The sequence below is a fragment of the Conger conger genome, chromosome 6 (genome assembly GCF_963514075.1).
Source record: "Conger conger chromosome 6, fConCon1.1, whole genome shotgun sequence".
Lineage (NCBI taxonomy): Eukaryota > Metazoa > Chordata > Actinopteri > Anguilliformes > Congridae > Conger > Conger conger.
In genome coordinates, this window is record NC_083765.1 from 44,199,265 (window position 1) to 44,225,436 (window position 26,172).

Here is a 26,172-nt window from a genome sequence, read left to right on the forward strand (position 1 = left end):
GGTTGTTCAGCATGGTGCTGGTTGTGGTTGTTCAGCATGGTGCTGGTTATGGTTGTTCAGCATGGTGCTGGGGGTGGTTGTTCAGCATGGTGCTGGTTATGGTTGTTCAGCATGGTGTTGGGGGTGGTTGTTCAGCATGGTGCTGGGGGTGGTTGTTCAGCATGGTGTTGGGGGTGGTTGTTCAGCATGGTGTTGGGGGTGGTTGTTCAGCATGGTGTTGGGGGTGGTTGTTCAGCATGGTGCTGGGGGTGGTAGGTGGACTGAGACGTCTCCTCCATCTCCAGCTCTGGGGAGAGCCGCTCCTGTTCTCCACTCAGCTGGGTGCTCAAAACATAAACAAGAATCTAAGCATCAGCAGTTGTGCAGGTGTCTTTGGCAGTTTGTTACAGTGCCGTTTGAATACGGACTGCACTGCGTAGGTAAGGAATATGCAGTATCAACTTTATTTAGCTTGTCTTAATGGTACATAGTCAGAGTGTGACCTTTGTTTTGGCCTGTGTGTGTGTGTGTGTGTGTGAGAGAGAGAGAGAGATTGAAAGTGAAAGGGAGAGGGGGTGAGAGAGAGAAAGAAAGTGAAAGGGAGCGAGAGACAGAGAGAGAGAGAGTGGGGTGAAAGCACAAATCATTCCTTAACCAACCGGAAACACTTCGGCGCTCGTTGCCAGAGCAGGGAAGATTAATATGGCGGTTATGGCGGTGAGATCATTTTGGAGGGACAGTAACAATAACGGCCCCACTGGGTGTCTAATGAGCATTGTGCCCCAAACGTAATGAGCTAATTAGTGTTATCATCCATACATCAGCCTATACACTCACTGCCCCCGAACGCCGTCTCTGACTGCGCGCAAGGCCATCCAGCGCTGAGATTAAGGAAATAAGTACCAGAGCCTGCAGGACCTATGCTTTATTCACAAATCCAATCAGGCTTATTCATGGCCTTCACGAGCGACGTTCTTACAAATGTTGTGTCAAGCTGGTCGTCACAGGACCTGAGTCACCCCATTAGCATTAGGTCTTCAGCTGTTCTTTTCTGTTCTTTTGTGTTATTCCCTGTTCTTTATAGCTCTTTCACATTATTCCCTGTTCTTTCCTGTTTTCCCCTGTTCCTTCCAGTTTTTCCCCAGTATTCCATGTTCTTTCCTGCTGTTCCCTGTTCTGTTCTATCCATTTTGCGATGGTTCAACTTTACTCCTTCAGTTTTTTTGGAAAATGTACATTGTTAAGTTTTGTGTGACAGCTTGCGTTTGACCGCTGATATATAAGAATAAAGACACATTGATTAGTTGAAATAAAGAGATTAACTTCCTGTGAAAGAAGCATTCCTCATGCAGTTTTTCAGCGAGCGCGTTTGAGCACGTTTTCAGAGCCCACTGGCCGGACGAACTGGACACTGCCCAGTCTTGGAGGTGTTGTTCCCCAAAAATGCGACGTGATTGATGATGTTACTGCGGCCTGTCTCTGTCCGGTCCAACCAGAATGCCCGTCTCCGGGGCCAAACTGGCTCCCGTTCCCCTCATCCACACCCCGCCCAAATGGCTACCTCCGCTGAGGGTGCGAGGGTCTCAGCCAGCGTGCGGGCAGCGGCCCACCAGAGGCCCACCAGCGGCCGGCTGGCCGGCGGTACAGCTGCTCTCCCGCCACGTTTCCGCGGATTGATATACGACGATGCGCTAACGGGCAGCTGAGGTGCGGACCGGGCTGTCAGACACGCGCAAACGGCCTCGGTCTGGTCTTCACGATAGCGGCCTGCTCGAGCCAATCGCCGACGTGCCAGCGAAACGCGGCGTTCCGGTAGGTGTTTGCCTGGGAGTGGAATGCACGATTATGAGTGTTCGTCCGTGAAAAAGCCGCCAAGTACGGATGTAGGGTGAGTTTTCTTGCGAGTTTTTGAAGTTGTGCTCTGGTTTGGAGGGGACTAATTAGGCAGAAAAGATGAGGTGACTGCCAGCATCACTCTCCGGAAAGACAATCGTGATATATGTGGGTATTTGAAGGAAGATCAGTGTAAATTACCTATATTTCTTAGATATTAATATATTAATCCCTCCCCCACCCCAGACAAATGTGGCAATGCTTATATAATGAACATACTGTTGGCTGTTCTTCAGGGTGGGTGATACACGCACTTTATGTACAACGTGTTACATGTTGTGCTCAACCCCTTGTTTTTCTCCTTGCAATAACTTGAGTGAAAATGGCTGTCGTGTGGTTATTATTTATTTATTTTTAAAGGCTCATTCAAGGGTCTGTAATTATGTATAATCATCCACCACCGAGCGTTTGTTAATGAGTCAGTGTTGAGAGGCATATGGGCTCCGCTCCTCGCCGTGCCCAGTGTGGGTAGGAGATTATGAACTTTCGTCTGAACATTTTATTCCCTCCAATGTTAAATCACGCCTTTACAGTCTGTCCCTGTTTCTTTTTTTCCCCTCCTCTTGTAGTTACTGCACACTTAGTTATTGGCAGGTTTTTTTTCCAAGCTGTTGAATTCCATTCGCTTCCAGATGGGCAGGTCTTCTGCCGAGGAATGCGGGTGACCCGGTACATCTTTGACGGAGAAGCGGCTAACTTGCTTCCCCGACCCCAGACCTTCTCCAGTCTGTCCCGATGGGATTCCAGGTTTTCCCACGGCAGGGGGGACACTGCGCTTTGGCACGGCTTGGGTCGAGGGCGGATGACAGAACTGAAATTTCCATGTGCTGTTTGTGACTCACATCTGATTACTCAGAGATCTCTCACCACGTGTCGGTCTCAATGGCCTGTACTACGGTGGCTCTGAAGGGCAAAAAGCACCAAAGCAAAAAGAAAACATCAAAGCGAATACCTGCAGCTCTGAAGTGAAAATCACAAACGTAGGTAAAAAGTGCAAGACACGTGCAAAAACAAGCACCTCTGCAGTGCAAGTGCAGCACACCAGCACATAACGGTGGATTAATTACAGAAATGTGTTATCAACGACATATGTCATCATTTTCCTCAGACTTGAAGAAGCTTCGGTAGCTTGCTGTTTGGTTTAATAAGTTCTGTTGAATTATATTTCTTCAATTTCAAATTTTAACCAGATAGTAACATTTTTAGTTCGCTAATCAGAAAATAATTTAGCTAGCTTCATTGTTCATTGCTAAATAAACTAATGTAAATTTAGAATTTGACTAAGTTAATATTTAAAATTGATTTAATTTAATTAAACAGTACTTTCATTTGATGGCGCATTTCCATAATGAAGCACCTTTTTTGGTGTTTCAGAGGCATTCATTTGTCCTTTGTTTGTATTTTTTATTATAAATGATCATTATTTTCACTTCCTAGATGCACATTTTTGTGTTTTTGTGTTTGGCACTTCAATGCCTCCATAGTAGAGAGGACGAATGACTGAAAAGTCACAGTAAAAAAAAACCCTGATTGATTCTGCTAACTGGACAGTGGAGAAAGTGAAGCCTCTCCACCTCTCCTCTTCCCCACTCTATCTTCCACCCCTCTCTCCCTCTATTTTTCTCGGCGTGCTTTCACTCCCCTGTCCTTGACTGGGGAACCTGCATTTATCAGTCTGGTTTGGGCCGCACTGAGGCTCGCACAGGGCAGGGCACACAAGATCGCACTGTGGCACGGAGGTGAGATGTCCCGACCGCTCTGCAAAGGGAGAGAACGGCATTGTGGGAAAAATCCCAACGGCTCGCAGAGCCACGGAGAATGCACGGAGAGTGCATTCCTGTATTCCCGTTTGCATGGCAGCGATCCGCGCCTCAGCTTTCGCCCGGACATAAAGGCTGCGCTTTCTTTTGCCCCTCTCCTTCAGTTCCTCCGGGAGAAACATTGACCTCATTTGTGAGGACAATAACCCCCTTGACTTTGGGGATTACAGCATGAGTCCTTTGTGGATTTTAATTAGGTTTGGAGCTGAATTCGCTTAGCCGCACCAGAATGCCAAACTCGGGTGAGACGCAGTTCAGGTTGCAGCCGCGCTCTTAATGGATTTAACGCGCTGTTAAAATATTTACGTCCTGTGCACGGATAATTTATTTTGCTTGTTATCGACTAGCATGGCGGCTGCTGTCATTGCCAGGTTAACCTGCAGGTTGGAGGCCTGATCTTTGATTCTGACTCATTTGAGAGCACATCAAAACACAGTAATCACTGAAAGGTGAGAAACCACACAATGCCTTGCAGGATGGCATTGTTGTAGTTGTCTTGGTAACAAAGCTAAGCGTTTGTGTCGTAGGATCTCACACAATTGCAATTTAGTTAACACCTTTTGATTTTGTTAAGAGCATATGTTATTTTTTTCCTACCTCCAATGTGGAGAGCTGTTAACACAGTTTGTATACAAATACTAGCAGTGTTTAATCGTCTGAATAAGAACTGAAGAAAACTGCCAGTACCGTTGTGTCTTTGTTGCATCTACATGTATTGATTTATCACACTTTAAGTTAATGCACATACAAACATCTCACACAGCAATGAGCACAATTCACAGGTGTTCAAATTTTCAGATTTGTTAAGCAAATGGGAAAAAAAAAAAATTTTGAATCTCATTTTTACGAACCATCTTTAGAGGAATCAGTATCAGCATTGTATTACAATTATATAAATGTATTAATATGTATATTAATATATATTCAAAAAGAGAAACTTTCACTGCAGGCAGAGGTACTGCAGGTGAATAGGAAATAAATAATTTTTTCAAATCAAAATGTCATCTTATGTTTTGAATGTGGAAACAAATACAGACATTTTTTGCATTATGTATTTATTTTTTAGGAACATGCAAATTATCTCATGAATAATAATAAAAAAACGCAAATTTGCATATTAGTAAAAACTTTTTTCTCAGTGGATTAAGACAGAATTCATTTTTCTGAATGAATTATTAAAAAACCCTATGTCTTATTTTGAAAAATACAGAGTTGTTACTATTTTCCACATAAAATGCCCCATAAATTATGAATGACAATGCATAACGAAAAGCTGCCGTAAATTACCAGCTATTTTAGCTAAGAAGCATGAGGTAAAATTTCCTAGCTATATATATTACTTAAAAAATAAATTGTACTGTAAATATGTCATTTAGAGAAAATGGAAATTAATTTATTTTTGTGCATGGTATACTTGATGGCAGCTGGCATAAAAGCATCTAAATTGCCTACTTAAAATAGTTTAATATATTTTATGAAATTACAGTTAGTTATTATTATAACTAACTATTAATTATTAGTTGTAGAAGCTATGTATCATAATATTTCAGAATGGACCTATTCAGCCAAAACCATCCTTTTCACCCATGGTGTCTCCTCTTAAAGTCCAGCTACATCCTAGTCATTGTGATTAGTTCTCCTGGGGACATAAGGCCACACCCACTGGTTGTGTCACAGATGTGATGTCACTATGCTTCCATAACACGCCCAAGGATTGTGGGAAACAGGAAGCCCTGTTGTGTGGCTCTCCTGAGTTTCTCTGTGTCAGTCTCACCTTTTTCTTGGATCCGACTGCATTCGGTTACCTCATTCCCGCCTCTAATTGTTTTATTTCCAGGAACAAAATGTAAAGGAACAGAAATACATCCAAAACTTCAGAAAGAAAAGTTTGGAGGACGTGTCTCGATTCTTTTTTTCACATGAAACAAGCTGTTCACACTCTGATAATGGCACTGTGACAATGAAATCTGTTGCCATGAAGTTATTTTTAGTGAACCATGAGGCAGCTTCTTAGGAAAATGGCCAGTTATGTAAAAAATATATAAATCCCAAGATTCATGTACCTTTAGCTCTAAACCGAACCACCTCTCGCTTTGCGGAATGCATCTCGCCAGGTGACACATGTTCCTAAAGATAAATAATACTAATGTGTCTGGTTCTCAGTATTGTACCAATTAATGTTCCTCACTTTAATTGAACAACATTGTATCAACCTTGGAATTATGTGAGCAATATTAAAATGACAACATGCCTTAGCCGGGACGGTATTAAATAGTGTCCTTGCCCTGCCAGCATTGTAGGCTGCTCAGAGACTGCCCCTCTTAGGTCTTGGAGGACATTAAAGACTGAGTTAGTGCTGAACTGACAGTGGCAAGCTGCTAATGCATCAGTTCAACAGGGTTGGATCAATTAACGGAAGAAAAGCAAGCTCCTGCAACCTACAGCCTACGAGCCACGCTGGAGATGATTATTTTTTAATTATTAGGATTTTATAGTGCCGTTTACGTGATTTACATCCACAAAGGATGGTGCAGCGCCAGGCCCTTGGAACACAAGGTCAGGCAGGAGGGGAGGTTTATGAAGGGCGGGGTGGAGTGCGGTGCCCAAGCCCTGGCACCGGAGGGGGATTATGGGAGTCTTCTCCCCGCGGCTGGCGGCCCGTTCGGGGGCACGGTGCCGTGAGAGGAGCCATCTGGTGGCTCCTCGGCCGTGTCGCTCAGGCCCGCCTGCGCAGGATGCCCGTTTGGAACAGGTCGCCATCGCGCTTAAACCCCCCTCCCCCCCCCCCCCATACCCCTCCCAAACAACCCCTTTCTCTTTGGCAGGCGCCGATTGTAAAGATCCGCCGGTTGCCGAGCGAGGCCGCCATTTTAGCGCTGCGAAGCCGAGGGGCCGCGTCACGGAGGAGACGGCGAGAGGGTTCCGCGCTTCGACACGGGGCGACACCGTGGCATTGTGGGGAGGGCTCGCGATGACGCCGGGGTTCCTCTGGCTTTGTAGCCCGGTCACCTCCGTTAGAAATCCGTTGACGGAAACCTTAACGCCGCGTTTGAGCTCCTGGCGTTCCTGAAAGGATTCTGCGTTTTGTGATTCATTTTATCGTCGGAAAATCACTGCATGAAAATGTGGAATTAGCACATCTCACCCCTGCTCCCTCTGTTTAATATCTTATCTGAGGCATGTTTATCTGTCTTTACCATGCTGCTCATTGGCGATTACTCCACTTTCCAAATTTACTTTGAAGATTTCAGTGAAAATGAAATATATTTTCTTTAATAACCTCAATGTTTTTTTATGCCTTTTCCTAGCTGTTATTTTTATTTTCATAACCTTCACATTAATGATGTACAGTGTGCATTGCGTTTCACCGTCTCATTTCTGAAAAGGAATAAATTAACTATTAATCCTGCAATTATTAGGTTCAGGAGTAGTCTGCAGCATTATTCCAGCGATGATTAATAGGCATAGCATTTTAATATATAAAGTCTTTGGCATAACTATTGTGATTCTGGCGGGAGTTAATTTATCTGACCTTTCCATCAGTGTTTTCATCACAGAAAATACACTTTCATGTGTTGTTGGGCGTTATCAGACTGTAGGGGAACGCGATGTGTTATGCGAGTTTCTGGAGAGTTCAGTGAGTCTAATGATGAACACGTGTTCTGTCCTTCAACTGTAAATAGATTAAAACATCCCAGAGAAATATACCTTTCACTCGTTCCACCTGTGTGCTGCTGTTCACCTGACAGACCCACTGTTTAAACAGCCCCCAATTAATGTACTTATGATTTCATACATTTTTACATACAGTAGCTAGTGACCCTGAGTGGACACACTAGGTTTTTCCCGCCTCAGTGCTGTTCGTCACTCTGTCCTCAGTGTGAATTTGCCAGGGGAGGGGGCTACACCCTAAAACTCGTTTTCCGAATCCCTTCCACACCATCCCGTATGGCCGTCAGTCCTAAATCCTAACAGAACAGGCTGGGTCTGGCCTAATCCCGCTTAGTTGCGTTCTTGTGAAATACCAGCATCCCCCGGACAGGAGGAAACCCCAGTGGCATTCAGTGCCTCTGTGTTTTTATAGATCAGGTCCTCCAGCTTGCCTCTCCCACCCCCTCCCCCCTTCTCAGGCTGTTCCTCCTGGAAGTCTGGGATCTGGCAGGAATTGCGGGTGTCATGCTTGTGACCGTATCTCAAGCAGAAATTAAGCACGTAAACCCCCCCCCCCCCCCACACACACACACCCCCACCGCGCTCCCTTTAAAGGTCAGCCCTGAGTGCTGGAGAAATGGATGTGTGGATTTACGAGTTCCGCCTGTGTCTGTGCCCCCGTTTGTAATGGAAGATTCCGGAAAGCTCAAGGCGCTGTTGTTGTGCTCTGATGGCGGGTCCCAGAGACCGCTGCAGCTGTTCCCGCGCTCACAATGGCGGATTAATTAACACAATCGTGTGTTCCTGGCGCCCGCTCAGCACAGGGGTCTGCGCTGGGACAGATAGGTAAATCCCCCACACGCGTGCCCACCGCAGGGACGTGCACTCCAGAGGGCTCTCGTCGCGGGACGGACAGTGTTCCCCTTTCAACCGGGCGCCTCCAACCTCGGGTCAAATCTGTGAAGCGCAACTTTAGAGGGGTGAATATTTCGGAAGACACCTTCTCCTTCTTTTTCTATCAATCTTTTCTCTTTTTTCTTGTCTTAGTGAGATCTTTCTTGTCAGGTCGACCGGCTGCCATTTTAAAGCCACCTCCCTGGTTTTAGACTGCCACAGATTGTGGGTGAATGGCGGACTCTGGCAGGGAATGCTGATGGATTGTCCTGGGTGTATTCATCCTCCTCTTTTGAACGTATAAAAGCATTTATTTTTCATTGTGTAACTGTTCAGTGAGTCTTGGCCTCCCTAGTGTGCAGAGATGTGCATGAGTATGCCTGTGCGAGAATGCATACGTGCGTCTGTGTGTGCATCTGTTTGTTTGTATGTAACTGTGTGTGCATCTGTGTGTGTGTGTTTGAACTGTAAGGCTACTGTTACTTCCTTGCTGTAATATGTTAGCACATGACATCAGAAGGAGATTTAAACTCACAGGAAGCAGGGTAATGCGCTGGCAGAATCTGGCCCTTTAAAAAGAGATGATCTGATTGGACAGTGCTCAAAGGGCCTTGGAGGCTGGCTTGTTTGATTTAATGGCCTGTGTCCTCCTCCTCTGCCACAGGCAGTTAATGCCAATCACCAGTCCCTGGGCTAGCGTGGAGTGAGAGAGTGTGTGTGTGTGTGTGTACATGCGTGTGTGTACAGTGTGTGTGTGTATGCGTGTGTACAGTTTGTGTGTGTTTGTGTGTTTGTGTGTGTGTGTGTGTGTTTGTGTTTGTGTGTGTGTTTGTGTTTGTGTGTGTTTGTGTGTATGTGTATGCGTGTGTATACAGTGTGTGTGTATGTGTGTGTGTGTGTGTGTGTGTGTTTGTTTGTGCATGTGTGTGTACAGTATGTGTGTGTGAGTGTGTCTTGAGTGTGGCATAGTGTATAATCTTTAGATAGAAAAACAGAAAGGAACAGAACAAAAAAAACTGTTTAAAATAAAAGACACAATTGAAACAGGAATAATGATCAATAATACAATACATGTCTATAAAGTAAAACCAGGACTGATGAACACACAATACTGTACATCAAACACAGATCTAATAAAACATAAAACAATCTGTACCTGCCCATGCACGTGTGTCACGCGTTAACTCTGGAGCGCCGTCAGCTCGGGAGACCGAGTTTACGTTGGCGGAGACGTGATCCATCGCCGTGGCGATAAGCAGGAGTCGCCACGAGCCCGTTCCCTGCCTGCTGCTTGGCGTATAAAGTGTTGATTACCCCGGCATTGTTAGCGCTGAAATACAGGCCGCTTTATTAAGCGCTGAGCTCCGTTTGGGAAGGAGAGACGTGATTTCACCGCTGCTTGGCGGTCCCTGGAAGAGCGCTCTGTGATCTTGCGCTGTGTCCAGGGCCTGTGATTGCTGTAATCACGCTGTCTGCGGAGCACAAAAGTTTCTGGGAGCACATTCATTCCCGTTCGGCACAGACCGGGCCTCAGCTGCGGCTGGTTAAATCTTATTGGGCCATAGAGAATCGCTCAGACAGAAGTCCTTGTGCTCTTATTGAAAACCTCTGTGCTTTACAGCCCCCCTCTACCCTAGCGCACGCACTGCGAAAAACTAAAATAACATATTTATTTCAAAGTATTTCAGTCTTGTACTGAGACATAAAATCTTATATATCTTTGACTTAAATATTGCCGATGAGGTGAGACAGTTTGACTCAGTTTAAGATTTGCCAATGGAATAAGAACATTGAACTTGACAAGCAAACATTAACTTAAATTAAGCTAATTATTTTCTACCCCCTAGCACTTTCACATTTTAAACGGATACAGTAATGAGAAAGGCTACTCCATCTGCCTCTTCTGTAACTTTCCGGAAGACACGAGAGCCGTCAGAAAGAGCACGTTCCTTCCTGAACACAACCACTCTCAAAGCAGACTCATTATTGATATCCACAGACCTATACCTGGATGCTCCTATTGATATCGATATCCAGGTAAATCCCTCTCATAGGGTCTATTTTACACCCTCCCGACTTCACTCCTGGTGTTTAGATATTCATAAACATATTACAGAGTGCTTAGTCAGACAGTTTATTGCTGGCACATTGCAGATAGACCAGTCCAGATTAATTTGCAATTAGTCTTGCGATAGTGAGCCTCACCTGGATAAAGGAGTCTAACCTCCATTCGTGATTCGGTGAATACTGATCACATAAAACAACGTGTGCTTAAAGCTAGATAAAAATAGCTTAAGCCCAGCTTATTCTGTCGTTGCACTCACAAACACAGACACACACAGTATGCCTGACCAGGGTTGTGGTCTAGCAACAAATACATTTGAAACTGTCCCTGCACAGTGGTGGATATCCTGCTGGTGAATAATGATGAATACAATGGTGAATGTAGTTAGGAATATTGGGCGACATTGTGTGGGGGCGTTGCTCGAGTGGGTAAGAGCAGTCGTCTGGCAGTCCGAGGGTTGCCAGTTTGATGCCTCTCCCTGGGTGTGTCGAAGCATCCCCAACTTTTCAACTGCTCTCAACGAGCTGGTCAGTGCCTTTGCTGGCAGCCTATCGCAGTTGGTGTGTGTGTGTGTGTGTGTGAACAAGAGACATTAATTGTGAAGCACTGTATAAATGCAGTCCATTTACAGTCGGGGTTTTTTGTCCGTGTGTGTTGTTTCTGTTGTTCTACTGTGCAAATATTTGGATAAGGAACAAGAGGGATGAACCCTTCTGCCTTTAACATTATTTAATTTATCAATATCCAGTGAAGATGTGAATTTATTTCTGGTTTCGACGTGCGTTAATTTGCCCCAAATGCCAGATATCTCCCACAGATAAACAGATTTGACAGTGGGAGAGAGAGAGATACACGCTTTCTCTTTTTTGTGAATATACCAGAATAGTTTTTTAGTCATATCAGACAGAGTCTATTAATAGTTGAGTCATCTTAGCTGCCTGGTCCTGAAATGGCAGACTGTTAGATCCCCAGTGGTGATTAGGATTCTCAGCCCGTGACCTTCATAACAAATTAACATTCATCGAGCAGAGCCGCACGCTCCGTATAATCATGAGAATATGCATATGGGCTGAGCCGGCCCCCCGCTGGGGGACGGCAGAAGATGGAGGCCATGGGCGCGTGGATTTGGGGTGGGGGGTTAGGGGGTTTGGGGGTGGTGGGGGAGGATCCAAGAGTTATGTTTTTTTATGATATCATTGTCCAAACATTTCCGGTTTTTAAAGCATGGATTATTGAGCCCTATGGTGAGGATGGAGGTACAGGTGTTAGGAGCTGTGAAGATGGAGGAGAGAGACTTCATTTAGAATCACCAGGAATAGTCCAGCCCCAACTTTAACTGCCCTGACATCAGACATTCCTATCTGGAACTGCAGCAGAAATCTCTTAATGTTTTGTCATCAAAGTATCTATTACGGCTACTACTATTATTATGATTATTATTATTATTATGATTATTATTATTATTATTATTACTATTATTAGTATTATTATTAATAATAATAATAATAATAATTATTATTATTATTATTATTATTTTATTATTTATAATAATAATCATCATCATCATCATCATCATCATCATCATAATCATAATAACAATAATAACAATAACAATAATAATACAATTCAGAGGCTTGACATACCTATTGTGATGGTGATTATCTATTGCTCACTTGTGATAAAAATGCTTATATTTCTTTCCATAGCATTTTTGTGATTGCATATTTACCATGACAATTGTCTCAACATGATATTATTATTATTATATTGATGATTCTTATTATTATTATTGTTAATGTGTAAATTGATGTTAATGTATAAATCTATCATTTTATCTTCTAGTTCATGGACATCACACACATTTTTATTCCTAAAGGTTCAGAGTTCAGATGAATCTAACTGACACATACTCTCTGTTACTCTATCAGAGCTGATTTTACACTGAATATTTGTATTATATTTTATTGTATATCTGTATATCTTCTAGTTGGGCTGATTATGAGTGAGTACACAGTTCCTGGTCTTACCTGAAGAAAAACTGTGGCTATTCTACTGACAGTTTGTTGAAAGGTGTATTTAACTTTAATCATTTTAGCTTAAGATGTATTTAGAATTTAAAACTTTACTTTTCCTTATTCTGGGACCATACAGTCCTCTGTGTCATCCTTCCTCTGCCAGTATCCTTCACTCTCTCAATTCCTCCTCACTCTATCGCTCTCTCCCTCCCTCTTCATATCTCCCTGTATCTATTCTTTTCTCTGCCTCTTTTTCCCTGGTGCAGTGTGAATCCGTGGAATAGGGAATAACCCGGTGTAGACGTAGGCAGGCCAGCCTGTCAGTCACGATGAACACGCACCCCCTGCCAAGCCCGGCGCACGCTGTAGCATTTACGCCAAATAACCGGCCCGGCCCTCACGTCCAGGCGACGCCACGCCCTGGCAGTGCGGCCTGGCGAGAGGCCTGGCAGAGCGGCCTGGCAGAGCGGCCTGGCAGAGCGGCCTGGCGTTACCGCCCCATCTCCCTCCTGCAGACGGCTGCCACCATTGTCGTCCGCGTCACAACCTTCCGTCTCGCCCGGCTGCCGCGAGCAAGCGGCAGAATAATAACGTTAGCGAGGTCCGGGCGCCTCCGCCAGCCTCTGACGCTCTGAAACGGACCGGACTGAGAACACACGGACGCACGGGTGTCGCGAGAGGAGCTCGCGCAGGCAGCCGCTTTCACAAACAGCCGCGCTCTCGCTCCCTCTACGCAGACGCGGCCTCCCTCGCTGTCGTCATTAATAATGTATCGGCTGTCGTTTCGCAGTTTTCTTCTTCAACAGATTATTTAGAAGAAGTCTAGTTATTAATTTTTTTGCATATATGTGGAAAGATGTCACTCCAGTGTCTTCGTTTTTTGTTGTTCCCCCCCGTATGAAATGTTAAAAAATACATGCCACAGATTTCTTTTAAATGGATTACTTATGTCAGAACCCAGAGTGGAGCAGCGCGTGACGGCTAATGCTTTATTTATGGCACATACATTGTTTAAGGCACTTAATGAAAGCCAAAATGTAAATGAGCACAGCCCGTTGGGATCTCTGAAGTCTACGGTTCGCCTGGAAAAACAAAACAAACAACAAAATAAACATTAAAGATTAAATTTAGAATAATTCACCCTTCCTTTTATGCTCACTTAAAAAACTTAAAAATATTGAACATATATAGCTGGGTGATTATAAATCTGTGATTTTGGATTAAACTACTGTTTGCTCTCATGTCTATCACTGGGCAAAAGAAAAAGAAAAAGTAAAAATACATTTTTGTTGTTTATGAAGGAAATGCTTTGCACGTGCGCTAATAAAAATAAATGGCTCTGATTAGTGTCTCCACAGTTCAGGTGTGTGACTGTGGCGTGTTCATTAATTTCCAGCCCATGGAAAAAGCGCAGAGTGCCGTAACCGCGCGGGCCAAACGCACCCGCTGATAAACGGCTTCACGCGTCGCGTGGTCACGAGGTCCAGAACTCACCGGAAAGAGTCGCACAAACACAAACTCCTGCTGAATCTGAGCGTGCCGGAGGTGTGGAAACCTTTTCGAAGCTTGAATTACACTCAGCGGCAAACGAGGTAACAATTTGCGTGCGGGGTACCCGATTATACTAGAAACACCTTCCACCACCTCTGTTCCTACTGCTCACATGGTCTTTATCAACAAGGTGGGAGCTGTGGTTTACCACACGAGTCAGTGGGTGGACCACACTGCTAGTTAAATTAGATAGTCCAGAAATGGCCATTTACAGTAGCTACAGTTAGCTACAGTGGATTAGTTAATGCAATTACTATTCACACACACACACACACACACACACATGCATTTTACCCTGAAGATAATATAATCGTATCATCTGCTTTGTGTACACAAACGCTTCCCTTTTTTTATAATTTGATAAAACTGGAAATGCGTGCGGACATGTTGTTTCCATTACGGCAAGGTCTTGAGCAGAATGTGGAGGGGGACGCCGCTCCATCAGAGACAAAGGGGAAACGGAGGAGGAAATGGCTGTTTTTCAGCGCTGCGAAAATGTTTTATTTGGGGACTGCGGAACACCTGCCGCAAAATGGCGTTCCCAGCGCCTCCCGAATGCCATTCCCCTTAATTGACTTGGAAGTGGCCCAAATGCATCGCTGAATGCAGTCTAATTAATATTAATAATAAATGCCATTATTAACATCAAGGAACATCTGCTGCCCCTGTTTACTCACAAGCCTTATACGTAGCACAGTTTTTTATTTGCTTCATTTTGCAAACATCGTGCTGTAAAAGGTTTTTCTTTCCATTTTATCTTTTTTAAAAACCCTACGCAGGTTTACAGCGAGTCCCTGGTTCACGTGCAGCGATCGTCTGCGCTGCTGGTTTTTTATAACGCTTAAACTGGGTTTGTTTGGCTCCGTCGGTTGCTGAGATACAATAGACCACATCCCGTGTGTACACGATGATGATAAAAAAATATGAAATAAAAAAAAGATCTTCCCCCGGCATCTGTAGACCAGACTACATTAGGTAGGAGCTCTGTCCAATAAATCAACCACTAAATAACTTTAATCTAAAATTTCATCAAGGGTTTCCTGAAGAGTAGTAAAAGCAGGGATAATGCCCTGGTGTTTGATGGTAATTGGTGTTTGGTTAATAAATTCCGTGGGTTCAAATTACTTTTTTTAGAAGTCCGCCGAACGTCGGACTCAGCTAAACCTCAGATTGATTAACTCGCAGGAAACAGCCGTTCACAAAGATGGCAGCTGTCCAAATGCAGAGAACTGGGCATCTGCCTGGCGGAGTAGTGTTGCGCCACAGTTATATAAACCCCCTCCCCCCTGCCCCCCACCCCTCCCCTTCTCCCCCCATGTCTCATTTTTAAAAGCTAACGCCTTTCAAATGATGTCATCTTATCTTACGCTCCATCTTCTTTAAATATATATTAATAAACCAAAGATGTGTTTCACGTTTCCTTATTTCTGCATACCCGAGATGCCATTGGAGAATTACATTACAGTAATGGAAAGAAACATCTTGTTTTTTATGATTTTATCATTACTTGAGTGTGATATCACAGTAATCAAAATGACAGGCCGATTTAGCTCCAGAGGGTGATAGTACAGGCACCATGAAGAGAGAGGGAGGATTTATGTCCCCTTTTTTCTTTGTGTTTGTGTTGTTCACATTAATGAGAACAGGGTGTGGCCTGCCTGGAGGGGCTCCCAATCTCCTGCCCCATCTCAGAGGACACACACACACACACAAACACGCAGACACACATACACACACCCACACTCTCACACACACATAAACGCATGCACACAAACAGGACGCAAGCAGAATCTCCCACATACTCTATATCTTTCCCACTGTCACAGAAAAACACACACACACACGTACATACACGTACACTCACGCACTCACACGCACACACACGCACACTCACACACACACACACACACAAACGCACACGCACACACACAAACGCACACGCGCACACACACAAGCATGCAAACACACACGCACACACACGTACACTCTCACACACAGACACACACATACACACGCACGCACACTCACACACACGCACACACACAGGCACACGTGCACACACACACAAGCACACAAACACACACGCACACACACTCATGTGCACAGGGTCATCCTCATTGTGGCAGTGCTGTGTATAGGCGTTACAGTGTGTGTGTGTGCCCTGGCTCCCCTCACAGCTCCTGTGTCTCAGTGTGGGTAATGTGATAGCCCTGCTCTGCTCTGTATCAGTATATGCTGCACATACACCCAGGGGCTGTGAGGAGGAGCAGTTTCAAAAAAGGAGAAGATATCTACAATTAATGCTTCAATTACAACTTCAACATCTTCTTAAATATTTGGTATTATACAGCTGAATAAAAACTGCAGTGACCTAAACCTTAATAATAATACCAATAATACATACATACATATATACATACATACGCTCAATGAGCATTTTAGTAGGTATTTATTGCACTTATTTTTTAGACTTATTGGTCTTCTGCTGCTGTAGCCTATTCACTTAATGGTTTGATGCGTTGTGTGTTCAGAGATGCTCTTCTGCATATCACTGCTGTAATGCGTGGTTATTTGCGTTACTGTCACCTTCCTGTTAGCTTTGGCCCTTCTCTCATTAACAATGCATTTCTGCCCGCAGAACTGCTGCTCACTGGATGTTTTTAGTTTTTTTGCACCATTCTCTGCAAAATCTAGAGACTGTTTTCAGAGGATTGTGGAATTGAAATTCCAGGAGATCAGCGGTTTCTGAGATACTCAAACCACCCTGTCTGGCACCAACAATCATTCCAGAGTCAAAGTCACTTAGATCAAATTTTTTTCCCCATTTCGTCTGAAAGCCTGATGCGAAGAGTGACTTGTACAGCACTTTGGATAAAGGCACTATATGAATGCAGACCATTTACCATTATGTATTATGCCACATGATTGGCTGATTAAATATTTGCATTAAAAAGCTGGTGTACAAGTCTAAACGTGGTCACTGAGCATACATACATACTTCATACATACATATAAAATAAAATAAAAAAATAAGTTTAGTGTTGAGTAGAAATTAAATGACTCCATTACAGCCATCAAAAACCCCCAGTTTGAACCTGCTCCTCTGATGTGCATATTGTGTACGAAGCTTTGTAAAACTAATGTACTAAACCACCAGCGTGTATGTAAAATCCATTTAAATGTGTCTGAGTGATTTTCCTTTTGAATAAAATGGATGGAAAGAAATCAATATGTTGAAAAGAGAAGAGAGTCATGAATCTTTCTGTCTCGGATGTGTCTCTGGAGGATGATGTTTAATATATGGGGTGACCTTCAAATGTCATAAATGTGCTGGGCTATAAACTGTCAATATTTGTGGTTATGCAGTACAAGATGACTTTTACTATAATTGGAGAGGGCTTATTAAAAATCCTGTTTCTGGCAACTAGTTACAGGGCAAGGATGCTGGACTGTGTGTCTGTGTGTGTGTGGTGCCTGTGTGTGTGTGTGGTGCCTATGTGTGTGTGTGTGTGTGTGTGCGCATGCGCATGTGTGCCATATGTACCCATAAATACAGAATAGCATGATAGATACTACGCATATTCAATTCAATCAACATTTTTCTTTGACGACTATGAGCGAGATATTTATTTTCTTCACAAATCCAGGTCAGCCAATCGCAAAAATTTGCCACACTGAGCTTGTGAAGAAAACGTGCAACACTTGCTTTTACTTGTACGTTCAGCGGAAAGACAAATGGTTGCTGAATACAGGCCATAGTTTTCTGTTTGCTAAGAAGCAGAAAGTGATGCAAGTTACTAGCAACCAGCTTTGCAGTGTGAGAGTCCTTTTGTTTAATTTGTACATTACACAGGGGAACCCGTGTTCCTCCAACTTGGCATGTCTGGCGTCTTATCCCACCCGTGCCAGGACTGACTGTGGCTATCCACGCGGGGACGTGTAATTAGCAACAGTATGTCTCAGGGAGGAAGGGTTTCAGTTGGCAGGAATATTGGGCGTGAGCGACTCCTCTGGGCCAATGGGCTCTCGCCGTCTGTCTGCCCCAGCTGCGCAGGACGGGTAGTCCTGTAACACGTCTGCGCAGCTGTGCCTGCACGCTGCAGAAACAGTGACAGACCGTGTACTTCAGAGTATGTGTGGTGTGGTGTGTGTGCCTGTGTGTGTGCGTGTGTGTGTGTGTGTGTGTGTGGTGTGGTGTGGTGTGTGTGTGGTGCGGTGTGTGTGTGTGTGTGTGGTGTGGTGTGTGTGTGTGTGTGTGTGGTGTGGTGTGTGTGTGTGAGTGTGTGTGTGTGTGTGTGTGTGTGTGTGTGTGGTGTGTGATCATACAGATGTGTGCTTGTGAGTCTATAAGCAGGAAAGGGTGGGGATGCAGAGAATTATTTGATTGAGATCTGTCAACAGTCTTCCTCTTAAACTTTGGAAGAAATTACTGTTCTGCTTTATGCAGAAATCAAGGGAAATTAGGAAAACACTAGGGGGAACAAAGAAAAAAGATTACCGAGGGACCCCACCTCTCCAACAAATCACACACACACACACACACAGACAAATATGCAAGCTGTTCGAGATCGGGTAAATTACAAATTTGTGTTGCTAAAGTACTTACAAATTGAGAAAAAAAATGGATACAATGGTTTAAAAAAAAAAGCTGGTTTCACGCAATCCAAAGCACACTTTTGAAACACAGTCCCCAAGATAATAAATTATCCACGGGAGCATAGTGTCCACTGAGTGCAGACTTTCAGAACTAGGTGAACCTGTGTCTTCCAAAAAAGCTCTCACAGGAAAGGGGAAGCGCGTTTTTCAGTTCTCCTGGTAGCCGAGGCATTTCTGGGGCAGGGTCCTTAGGCCTCGGTTCAGACGTTACATACAGAGCCACTCCAACCAGACTGGCCACTTCTTCACTTGTTCAAGATGGAGAAAAGGAACATTTCACATGGAGGAGAGGAGCAGGGGGGTGGGTATGTGGGAAATGTATACCCTCCTCCCGCTTAACAACAACAAAAAGAAACTGAGGCCGGTTCTGAACCGTCAGCATTCTGTCGTGTAAAAATAGGCGGTGGGAAAGACGGTCGCACGGTAACCCTGACGGGTTGTGAGCAGAATTAACAGACTAAACAGTGCTGTTGGCAAGTGGTGCTGTGACGGTAACACGTGAATCTGTCTGTCCGTCCGTCTGTCTGTGTGGTTCCAGACGCCGGAGACGAGGGGGGCAGATCCGGGGGTGTCCAGCAGCACAGGGACCGGACCCAGGGGGGGTTAAGCTCAAAGGACTGCCCCTACTGTGGGAAAGCCTTCCGGACCACCCACCACCTCAAGGTCCACCTGCGGATACACACAGGTAGGCGGTCTGTCCTTCCGCATGGACTGCCTCTTAGCACCAATGCTAACACTCTGACACCAGGTCAGGTTTCCTTCATAGATCTGTGTTGTGGTTTGGCTTAGCATTGGGATGCTATGTTTGCCTTCATGTGATGTTGGTACATTGTTCTACCAGTTAAGTGGGTAGCCCTTAACTTGGAATCACTGGCTCTCATTGGACTGTTAATTAGTCTGTTCGGCCTGGGCAGCCTGTAGCGTAGTCGTTAAGGTAAATGACTGGGACATGCAAGGTTGGTGGTTCTAATCCCGGTGTAGCCACAATAAGATCCACGCAGCTGTTGGGCCCTTGAGCAAGGCCCTTAACCCTGCATTGCTCCAGGAGAGGATTGTCTCCTGCTTAGTCTAATCAACTGTACGTCGCTTTGGATAAGAGCGTCTGCCAAATGCCAGTAATGTAATAATGTACTTGGGTAGCCTTTGTTCAACTGGATAACTGTGGGATTAATATGGAACTCAGATCCCATGGATAACTGATCCGGTTTTATATAGAGAAATGATCCTACCTTATATAGAGAAACGGTCCTAAAGAAAATGACGCAAGGTTGTCATGGGGGGTGACTTCGCCCCCTAGTGGCAGGGCAAGAGTAGCAAAAACTGGGTAACACAGCTTGGCACCTGGATCTTTAGCTTGGGAAGCAAAATATTTCTTTAACTATAGGATAAGTATATAGAGTATATAAAGATAAGTATCAGACACACGGAGCAGTGTTTTGGTTAAAATATCCTTATATGGAGCCTGAAGAAGTACTTTTGCGTCAACTGGCTCGTACAGAGCAACCAGATGTGAACTGCTAATGTTCAGCAAACATCGACAATATGTACAATCAATAAACAAGCTTTAAACTGTATATAAGATCTAGAGATGTGAGGGATGTAAATCACCTCGTATCAGGACCATCTGCTACACAAACACATTCTCCTGTGAAAGAGGTCATGACTGCAGCTCCGTACGTTCAGTGAAACTGCGGCCGCTTTCGTGCGGGATTAACGTGCTTTACGGGGAGGCGTTCACATTTTCATCTCTCCCGGAGTTTGCGCTCCAGAGCGAGAGTTCATAAAGACGAGGCACGTTCCGTACTGGGAGGTTCATAGTCTCTCAGAACGGTATTAATCAACCGTTGCCTCTGTGCGCGTTCTCCAGAGAGAGATGAAATGGCTGCCCACAGGTTCAGGTTTTTTTTTTTTTTCAAACATTATTCCATGCTTTAAATAGGCAAAGTATTTCGAGAACAAGGCGAGGAAGAAATCAGAAACATTTTTCATTCGCAAGAGTGAACACGGACATCTCTTGTAGCTCGGAAACCTGTGCCGGTTCTCTTGGAGTTTAAAAGAAGACCACCCAAATGGCCCCAGCCTCTAATAAGCGTATGATTTGGCCCTGAACGGGATTTAAGTGGAAGTGCTTCACAGGAGTCTGCCCAGCTCAGAAATAAGAACAGAATAACATTTGGCAAGATTAGCCCTTTACAGAATCTCTTTCTTCTTTCTTTATTTCCTTCTATATGTATCTCTCTCACTCTCCCTCTCTCTCTTTCTCCTACCTACAACTCACACTTGCTTTTAAGAATGGAGAACAGTATGATGGAATCCTGACATGAACAGTGTGGGTTAACTACCAACACTCAAATTGCTAACATATGGAAATGTATCTACAAACAGAAAAGTTATCGCAAGCAAGATGTATGTCATCTACTGTTCATGTAAAAAAGAATGTTGGAATAAATATATAAATATAAATATTAATATAAAAGTGGCCTGTTCGACAGTCAAAAAAACAATTTCAAAACTAGTTGCTGATTAAGATAAAATGTCTGATTAATACCCTCCTAATGTTTAACAATTTCTTCATAAGTTAAGGAGCTAATCTGGCCGCATTAATTTCCTCTCAAACTGTGAGTGGGACAGCATCCATTAGTGAAATGAAGTGCAGTTACTAGGTACACTATGTATAGTGTACAGTGTGTGGCTTGGTTAATGAGGGCTGCGGTGGGTGATATTTCATTACACAAATGAATGCTCACATTTTAATGGAAAAGCCACGTAATGAATTGAAGCTCCAATGACAGCAATTAGAGACACAGACAGTCCCCTTCTGTGTGTAAACAGTTACAATATGTACAGTACAAAGGATTTTTACTCTTATGTGTGCGTTACTGTGGAAAGGAATCTGAAAAACTACACTCAACATTCACAGTTATAAACGTATAATTATTAATATTATTATTATTATTATTATTATTATTATTATTATTATTATTATTAGTAGTAGTAGTAGTAGTAGTAGCAGTAGTATCACTAATAATTATAGTAATGAATCACTATAATGTAAAAGTAATAATTATAATACGTTATTTTAGCCAAATTGAAAAAACTTGATTATAATGTAAACAGAAATAATCTGCAGTTTGCAAACTTTTGAGCAAAGTTCCCTTTTCAGTGAGCTGGGCTTTAAGTTGAGTTACAAAACTGGAAAAGAAAAGGAAAACGCTTCCAGCCTCGTCTGTCTCCTGATTCCTGATGGTTTACATATTGTCTTCCGTGATTATGTAAAGCCATACGGAAAGTCAACAAAGTATGGCATATCTGCAGCGTTAACCCTTAAGAGAGCCACATTGTGGAGTGCCTCTGTTTACTCAGAAAGATTTTCCACGCTGCTGCAACAAATTGCACAAAACCAGATGAAAGTCTGGACTCGACCCCTTCAAATGAAACCACAAACGGTCTGCGAGTAATCATCAAACTAAAAGGACATTTAAAAAAAAAGTTTCATAATAAATACTTAAAATTCAAAGAGTATTTTGTAAAAGTCACGCAGCTCTGCGCTTTGATTGTTCTCTATGCCTTCTGTGTAAATATTTGCTGCATATTTTAATGCAAACAACATGCCCCATTACAGTCTGTTTCATTTCAATCATCAAAATTGATTGACAGCGCTCTCAAAACAACTTTTTAAAATAAAAACATGATTGCGTTTCTGCTTACACACACACACACACACACACACACACACACACACATAAATGCATGCAATTATATGTGTGATATAGTACGTGCTATGTCTTTTTACTAGGACTGCAGTCCAACATAACATTTAATGTCCAATTAAAATAATAAAAACTTATTGCTTGCATCAAGGATGTGTCCTTATTTAATTAGCTGGCACAGATAAAAGCTTGTCCTGTGTGGTTTATCTGAAATACAAACTAAAATTGTAACCTTGTTTTAAAACCAGTGCCTCTTTCCTGATTCGCCTGGCAATTCTATTCTATCAGAATTTGTATTAATAGACCTTTAGTTCCTTTAGTTAGGAGAATCTCAGCAGGTCTGCAGATCCGTGAATGTGTTTCTGGAATGATGCCCTCCAAATAATGATAAATGACTTCAGCAGTTTGCTATTTGTTAATTATACCCATTATTTACTGCAGAGAAAGACTTAAATCATTCGACTCAGCCTTGCCTAACAATGCAACATTTTTGCAGTTTAAAAATGGGTTCCATGTGCGTAATCTAAACACATTTTACAGCTATATGTACACAATGCTTGTCAAGCCCTGCTTTTATTCTCTACCCCTGGCAAAGCTCTCACCCCGGCATTCTGGAATCTTTTATCACATTTCAAAATCAAGCTAGCACTTTTTCCATTATATTTTTGCATATTTATTGTCATGGTTGTTTTAATTATCATCGTGTCACTGTTGCTGGCAGAATGCGTTAATGTGAGTGTATGCTGTCCTGAAATGCAATTTCTTATCACACAATTTTCCTATTTGACATATTTTTATATTTTTTTGTTTTTTGTTGATCAGGGTTTTATGAAATGCATTTCTCTGATAATAGATAAGGTAGATACAGTATTTAATTATAGCAACTGAAAAAATAACATTGATTAGTTATTCGGTTAGACACAGACCACAGTTAACATAATAGCGGCACACTGTATGTAGTTGTGTTTTATTTATTTTTAATCTTGTTTTTTAAAACTTCATTCCGACATATTTGGAGCAACAATAGTTCCATTATATAGGAAATACTTTAATGTGATTTGTGTCAGCCATGATGAACTGCAAATGGAAAGCATTCAAAAAACCAGAGCATTGAGTCTCAGAGCGAGCAAGGCCAAAAGCTGACCAGCATTTTGTTGATGCGAGATGAGATGATATCAGCAGTTTTCCTTTTCATTGAAAACATTATCTGTTTATCACTCTGAAAGCGCGGCATGGCAAACAAATTGTTCTTTGTTGACGTGTGAGATAACAAAGTTCTCTGAGCTGTGTTAAAACCAAAAATTGGCTGAGAGTTTTTAGACTGAATGTTATTTTGCTCCTCCTCTGGCAGCGAGGGTGAGATTGTGCTAACGTGCTAATCCTTGATTGACTCCCAACTCTGCCGCTTCTCCCCGTCTCTGTCTCAGGTGAGAAACCGTACAGGTGTCCGCACTGCGACTACGCCGGCACGCAGTCAGCCTCGCTGAAGTACCACCTGGAGCGTCATCACCGGGAGCGGCACAACAACGGGGGACCCTCCTCCTCGTCCTCTCACCCCCAGGAGGAGCACCCGGGGAGCAAGAGCGGGGCCTTCCTGCGGCCGGACGTGCTGCACGGGGTCATTAAAGGCATGCCCGGCGGGGTGGATCTGAGAGGGGGCCCTCTGCACCCTCATCCTTGGGGCCCGCTGGGGATGTTGTCCCCAAGAGACCGAGACCGGGATCAGGAACTGGACCGGGAGCACCTTGGCCACGGCACCTCTGAAAGTGCTTCAGAGACCATGAAGGCCCACGAGCTGGCGTTGGAGGGAGGCCCCGCTGGCTTCCCGGACCTGAGCCGGGTTTACCAGAGCATGGCAGGCAACGGGGTCAACTTCCCAGGGTCCCTGCAGGCCTTCATGGACAGCTTCACCCTCAACTCCATGAAGAGGGAGAAAGAGGCCAGGGAGGCGCGTCGAGAGTCCAGCAGCAGGCTAGGGGAGAACGGGGAGGAAGACAAGGCGGCGGACGCCAAGCCTCCCAAGAACAAGCCCCAGAGGTCGCAGTACGAGCCTCTCGATCTGTCATACAGGCCCGACTCCGCCTCGCTGCCCGGCTCAACTGTCACCATGAGGGACGACATGGCCTGGCACAGCTGCCTCTTCTGCTCCTTCTCCAGCCCGTCGGTGGAGATCATGGCCCTCCACCTGGACGCCCACCACCTGGGAGGTCGGCCGAAACGCAAGGAGGGCGGCATCCTGGATGAGAAAGGGTCTGTCCGGGACCAGCTGTGGGAGGCGTCCTCGGTCGGCAAAGCCGGACTAACCTCTCCCATGCTCAGGCATGGAGGTGCAGGACTCTCCTTTAGGGAGGTCGCAGAAACAGATTCGATAATCCGGCAGGAAGCCGGCAAGGAGGTGGCGGAGGAAGCCAGGAGTCCATCCTGGTCCGATCGTGCAGAGGCCACCAATCCGGGAGGATTCGAGGATAGCTTCCTGAAGCCGGTGGGCATGCCACCTGAGGCCCAAGTGGGCATGTCTGGTCCCCAGGGGTTTGCAAATTCACGTCTAGAGTCACCTGAAGTGCCGGCGTGGCCTTTCGACCCGCCGGGCGCGAGCGGAAGGGGAGAGGACACTGCGGAGGCGCCCAGTAAGGAGGCGCACGATGACAGCAGAGAGGAGTCTGATGAAGAGCAGCCAGAGGAGGACGCCGAGCTGGCAGAGCCCGTTGGAAAGGGCCCGGAGTCCGACGAGGAAGAGGATGAGATGGACACAGACGAGGACGAAGAGCGGGACGGCGACTGTGGAAGCGGCGGGAAGGGCAGTTCGCCCGAGGACTCGGAGCGCCGGTCCCCCCAGCTCACGGACATGCCGTGGCAGGGACCGGACCGCTGTTCGCCTCCCGAGCGCCCCATGAACACGCTGTCTATCCTGAGGGCCTACAGCGTGGAGAACCTCGCCGCTTTCAACGGCCTGGGAGAGGGAGCGGGCAGCCCTGGGGCTGGCAAGAGAACCGACCCAGCCGGTGAGTCTCCCAAAACCGCCACTCTGTGAATGCTTCTCCATGTCCCATACCCTGCACACACACACTATACCCCATACCCTGCACACACACACTGTACCCCATACCCCACAGACACACACACCAGCATCCCGACGCTTTGTGAACACTTACCCAAACCCCATACCCCATACCCTGCACACACACACTGTACCTCATACCCCACAGACACATAGGTATACATACACACCAGCATCCCAACACGGAATTATTTCCCATACCCTGCACATACACATACACACACACACACACGCACACAACCACAGGCATACACACACACGCCAGCATCTGGCACTCTGTGAAGACTTTCCCATATCCAAAACCCTGCACATATTGTACACACAGACCAAACCAGGTTGAAAGCCCAGCATGGTCCTTCAAGATATAGCCCCCATTTTTCCAGCATCTTGAAAAAGGTTTGACTAACCCTGGCTTCTACTGCTCTTTTTATTTAGTCAATTTTGTCATTGCTTATTCAGGTTGGTAATTCAGTTGTCTTTTAATCAGTAATGGTTTAATGGTTTAGACATTTTTCGTTGAATAATGATTTTGCTTCGAAACGTGTTTGCAAATGTAGGTGCCCATGCATTATTGTGTGTGTTTGTCCTTTCGTGTGTGTACTACAACTTCAAACGTTAGATATAAAATGGCATGATTTGAAGATTTCATACATTTGTGTGTGTTCCACTTTTTTGTAGCATTGATGTGTCCATTACAAAAAAGGTCAAAAGTTAATAGTAATTAATGTTCTGAGCAACAAGGAAAGCTCTACACTGCAAAACTGTTAATTGAATTACCCAAAATGATCACGAATCATAACACAAAGTGTTATTTTGGATTAAAATATCACAGGAATAAGAGGAGGGAATTTGTTAACACATGGCAGGGCTCTTTATTAAC

At 44.5% G+C, this 26,172-nt stretch overlaps 1 protein-coding gene across 4 annotated transcripts in view; it reads left to right on the forward strand.

The window, feature by feature from the left end:
• LOC133130040 (zinc finger protein 536-like) overlaps positions 1 to 26,172 on the forward strand; it is a 163,703-nt gene that overhangs the window by 98,492 nt on the left and 39,039 nt on the right. For all 4 annotated transcript variants that reach the window (XM_061244260.1, XM_061244259.1, XM_061244261.1 and 1 more), the window contains 2 exons: positions 19,063 to 19,209; positions 23,662 to 25,236. In XM_061244260.1, coding sequence (XP_061100244.1) covers positions 19,063 to 19,209; positions 23,662 to 25,236 — 1,722 coding nt within the window. The remainder of the gene's footprint in view (positions 1 to 19,062; positions 19,210 to 23,661; positions 25,237 to 26,172) is intronic.